The following is a 5000-nucleotide window of genomic DNA, read 5'->3' as shown; positions in this document are numbered from 1 at the left end:
TTTATGTGTGCGGTAGCAGCAGCAGCAGCAGCAGCGCCTGCTGTTGCTGCTGCTGCTGCTGGAAGTCAGTGTATTTGCTGCGGATGTTGCTGTTGCTGCTGCTGGTGTTGCTGTTGTTGTTGTTGTTGCTGCTGTTGCTGCTGTGTCATAAGGCGTAGGTGTAGTTGTTACATGCATATAGCTGCTGTCGCTGCTGCAGCTGCTGAAGGTCCTGCTATTCCCTGCTGCTGTAACTGCTGCTGCTGCTGCTGCTGCTGCTGCTATCGCTGCAGCAGCTAGTGCTGTCTGCCGCAGCCTTTACTGTTAAAACAAACAAGAGTAATACAGTTGGTTAGAGGTGGGTTGTGTGTGTTGCTGCTGTAGCAGCAAGTCCGTAGTGTGCAGCGTATATGCAGTAGCAGCAGCAGTAGCTGCTGCTGCTGCTGTTGTTCCTGCTGCTGCTGCTGCTGCTGCTGCTGCTGGAGCTATTGGGTTAAAGCCGCTGCCACAGCGGAGAACATCGCAACTCTCTAAATGAATAAAAAACAAAGAAAACTAGAAGCGCAATTAGCGGGGTTTATCCTTTCTTTATGTCTTCGTTTCTGCTGCTGCTGCTGCTGCTGCTGCTCGATCTGCGAGCTGCAGCAGCCGCTGCAGCCCCACTGCAGCAGCTGCTGCAGCAGCAGCAGCAATAACCCTCAACAGCAGCCTTTATAACTTTTATATGTGGATTTTTACCACACAAACGTGAGAATAGTCGGGTGTATGTACACGGGGGGCCCTGTGCAGCCCCAGCAACCTTGCTGCTGCTGCTGCTGCTGCTGCTGCTGCAGCTGAAGTTTAATTGAAAGAACCCCAAACCCTAATCACAATGCCGGGCAGTTTGGTGCAGGAAGAGAAGCGCCTGGAAGTTGAGGCGGAGCCCCGGAAGGTGAGCTTGCTGATTTGAGGGTTTAGGGTTTAGGGTTTAGGGTTTAGGGTTTAGGGTTTGCGGGCGGGGGTGTATCTGCAGGAAGTCACTGAGAGCGAAGGGGAGGAGTTTGGTGCTGCAGCAGCAGCAGCAGAAGATGCAGCTGGCGGCGAAGGAGGCGCTGCAGCAGCAGCAAAAAAGAAGAAGAAGAAGAAGAAGAAGAGTGCATCAGCAGCATCAGCAGCAAAAAGTTTAGGGTTCTTACCTGCCCAAGATAACTCTGCGCTGCGGTGTCTAGGCAGCTGGCCTGAAGAAAAACCCTCGCAGCAAACGGTTCCACCTACAAAAACAATGCAGCAGCTCTTCCCTTCCGGGGACTTCCCCAAAGGTATTTAGGGTTTAGGGTTTAGGGTTTAGGGTTTAGGGTTTAGGGTTTAGGGTTTGGGGGTTAGGGTCTAGGGTTTGGGGTTTGAGGGATAGGGGCATATCAATAAAGATTTAAGCTCTAGCGCAGCGCCACGCGTCTACACTGTAGCCTCGTAGTTCAGGGTTTAGGGTTTAGGGTTTAGGGTTTAGGGTTTAGGGTTTAGGGTTTGTGTTTCAGGGGAGATTCAGTTGTACGCATCTCCTCCTAATGGTGCGGAAGCTCGCGAAGCCGAGCGATTAGCTGAGGTAGATATCGAGGGTTTGAGAGAAGCAGCTGAGTGCCACCGCCAGGTAAACCCTAAACCCTAAACCCTAAACCCTAATCCACGCGGGTGCGTAGCGGGTTGTCGGATAGCAGAAGGTTTTGTTTTGCATGCAAACGAAGTAAAGGCGTTTGTTTTGTCTGTTCGTTTATTTGTTTTATTTATTTATTTATTTATTTTATTTGTTTTATTTATTTATTTGTTTATTTGTTTTTTTTATTTTTTTTATTTTGTTTTGTTTGTTTTATTTATTTAATTGTTTATTTGTTTTATTTGTTTATTTATTTATTTGTTTGTTTTATTTATTTATTTATCTATTTGTTTTATGTATTTATTTGTTTGTTTTATGTATTTATTTATTTATTTATTTGTTATATTTATTTATTTATTTATTTATTTTATTATTTAATAAAATTAATAAAATTTATTTGGGTGTGCGTTCACTTTAATTTATTTAATGCGTCTGATGTAATATAAATGTCTAAATTAGTTTAATTAATTTATATTTTTTTGTTTATTTATATTTAATGTGTTTAAATTTATTTAGTTTTGTTTATTTATATTTAATTTATTTAAATTGTGTTTGATTCACTTCGCATCGCTGCTGTTGCTGCTGCTGCTGCTGCTGCTGCTGCTGCTGCTGGTGCTGGTGCTGCAGGTGCGGCGTTATGCACAGAGTTTGTTGCGGCCTGGTTTATCATTAACAGAATTGTGTAACAAATTAGAAGCAAAGACTGAAGAGCTAATTGCTGCAGCAGGAATAGAGAGAGGGAAGGGGTTTCCTACCGGTTGTAGCCTTAATGAATGTGCTGCGCATTATACTCCAAACCCTGGAGAAGATCGGATACTTGGACAAGGCAAGGGTTTAGGGTTTAGGGTTTAGGGTTTAGGGTTTAGGGTTTAGGGTTTTGAAGGGTTTAGGAGTAGTGCTTAGAGGAACCGGGCAGCAAACGAAGCGCGTCAAACGAATGTAGACGAGAACTTTCTTCTCTGATGGCCCATTGAGGGTTTAGGGTTTAGGGTTTAGGGTTTAGGGTTTGTGTGTTCAGGGGATATTTGCAAGTTGGATTTCGGCGTTCAAGTTCGCGGCCGGATCATCGACTGCGCGTTTTCCATCGCCTTTGACCCCAAATTCGATCCCCTAATCCAAGCCACCAAGGTCAGGGTTTAGGGTTTAGGGTTTAGGGTTTAGGGTTTAGGGTTTAGGGTTTGGGGAGGCAGCGGGAGCGGAAGCTGGGTGGCTTGGATGCCGTTTCTTCTGAATCTGTGTTCGGGGGTTTAGGGGATTTAGGGTTTACGGATCTGTAGGGTTAACCGGGTTTAGGGTTTAGGGTTTAGGGTTTGTGTAGTAATTTAAGGTTTAGTGCTTATAAAGTTTAGTATTATTAAGCCTTATAGTGTTGGATTTGGCTGCTTGAGGGTTTATTACTGTCTTCCACAGTTTAGGGTTTAGGGTTTAGGGTTTCTTGTTTCTGGTTTAGAGTTTAGGGTTTAGGGTTTAGGGTTTAGGGTTTGGGGTGTATGTATGTACTGTACAGGAGGCGACGAACGCGGGTTTGCGTGCAGCAGGTGTAGATGCGCGTTTATCAGAGTTAGGGTGTATAATAGAAGAAACAATTAATTCTTTTGAGATGCAATTAGACGGGCAGACAGTGCCGATTAAACCCATTAGAAATCTTACCGGCCACTCTATTGCTCCTTATAGAATACACGCCGGTAAACCCTAAACCCTAAACCCTAAACCCTAGCCAAGTCTTAAACCCTAATAGAGATGGAAGCCTAAAGGGGCTACACCGCTTGCATGCATGCCTTTTGTTTATTCAAATAAAATACAACAAATTACAGAAGAAATATATATATATATATATATATGTATATATATATATATATATGTATCTACATATATATATATATATATATATATATCTATGTTATATCTCTCTTTATATGAATACTGTCTACATGTATACGCATGCATGTACCTCTATATATATATATATATTTATATTTATATTTATATTTATATTTATATTTATATTTATATTTATATTTATATTTATATTTATATTTGTTTGTAGGCAAGTCAGTGCCTATAGTTGGTAGCAGCGTGCACAGCAGTTCTTTATATAAACAAACTCTATTTATATATATATCTTTATATATATATATATATATCTTTTTATAGCTATTTAAACAGAGTGATAATATATATTTGTGTGCAGGCAAATCAGTGCCTATAGTAGGAAGCAGCGTGCACAGCAGTTCTTTATCAAACCGCATCGAAGAGGGTGAGGTGTATGCGGTAGAAACATTTGCAACGACAGGCAAAGGCAGCGTTCAAGAGACAGCAGATTGTTCGCATTATATGAAGAGCTTTGAAGCAGGCTTTATCCCCTTGAGACTCAAGACCACTAAAGATCTGCTCAAGCTCATCGATGAGGTATGTCTTTACTTCATATATATAATATATATATATAATATCTAATATCTAATTATATATATATTATATGTGTAATATAGATATAGGGTAATATGTTTGCTCCCAGTATATATACATATATATGTATATATATATATATATATAGCAGCAAGGGCAGCAGCAAGAACAGCAGCAGCAAGAAGAGCAGCAGCAGCAAGAGCAGCAGCAGCAATAGAAAGATTCGAGAGTATTTGATGATGTGTATGATTTGTGTGCAGCGCTTCGGGACGTTAGCATTTTGTCGTCGTTGGTTGCATGCAGCTGGGGCTGTCTCTCATCAAATGGCGTTGCAGCAATTAGTAAAGTCGGGTTTAATTGTACCTTATCCCCCTCTCTCGGATGTCTTTGGGTCTTACACTTCTCAGTCTGAGCATACTATCTTCATCGGAGCAAAGAGCACTGAAATACTCTCCAGGGGACCCGACTTCTAAGCAAATCCATGCATGCATGCGTTTACTGCAAGCATCGATTGGTATGCATGCATGCATGCATGCATGCATGCGTTTACTGCAAGCATCGATTGGTATGCATGCATGCATGCATGCATGCATGCATGCATGGGTACGCAATTTGGTATGTGTCGATGCATTCATTTGCATGCATGCATGCATGCATAGGTGTTAATGTGTTATGTGTGTATGCATGCATGCATGCATGCATGCGGGGCTGAATCAAGCCCCACATGCAGCCAGCAAAGTGCTGCGTGTTGCTGGGGCTAAAGCCCCGTTGTCTTCGTTGTGGGGCTGGGAGACTGCCGCTACAGAGGCATGCATGCATGCATTCATGCATGCATGCATGCTTCTGTACACCTCTTCAAACATGCATGCATGCATGCATGCATGCATTTGTGAAGAGGTGTAGAGCTGTGAGGGGACTTTAAAACATTTTCACCACTCTTTATTTAAGGCTGGCTGCCTCTGCATGCATGCACGTCATATATATA

The 5000-nt window shown here is 42.3% G+C and overlaps 1 protein-coding gene across 1 annotated transcript; it reads left to right on the top strand.

Moving 5' to 3' along the window:
- Window positions 1-850: 850 nt before the first annotated feature.
- EAH_00027550 (methionine aminopeptidase, type II, putative) lies at window positions 851-4488 on the top strand (the record flags this gene model as incomplete). Its single annotated transcript, XM_013392739.1, has 8 exons — window positions 851-910; window positions 992-1277; window positions 1494-1606; window positions 2237-2435; window positions 2628-2737; window positions 3117-3294; window positions 3801-4018; window positions 4276-4488. The coding sequence occupies 8 exons, from the start codon at window positions 851-853 to the stop codon at window positions 4486-4488; spliced, it is 1377 nt and encodes a 458-aa protein (XP_013248193.1).
- Window positions 4489-5000: the final 512 nt, after the last annotated feature.

Source organism: Eimeria acervulina, genomic scaffold (genome assembly GCF_000499425.1).
Source record: "Eimeria acervulina Houghton genomic scaffold, Eah_scaff237, whole genome shotgun sequence".
NCBI lineage: Eukaryota > Apicomplexa > Conoidasida > Eucoccidiorida > Eimeriidae > Eimeria > Eimeria acervulina.
The sequence above is the reverse complement of the archived record's forward strand: the minus strand, read 5'-3'. Positions and strand labels throughout refer to the sequence as shown.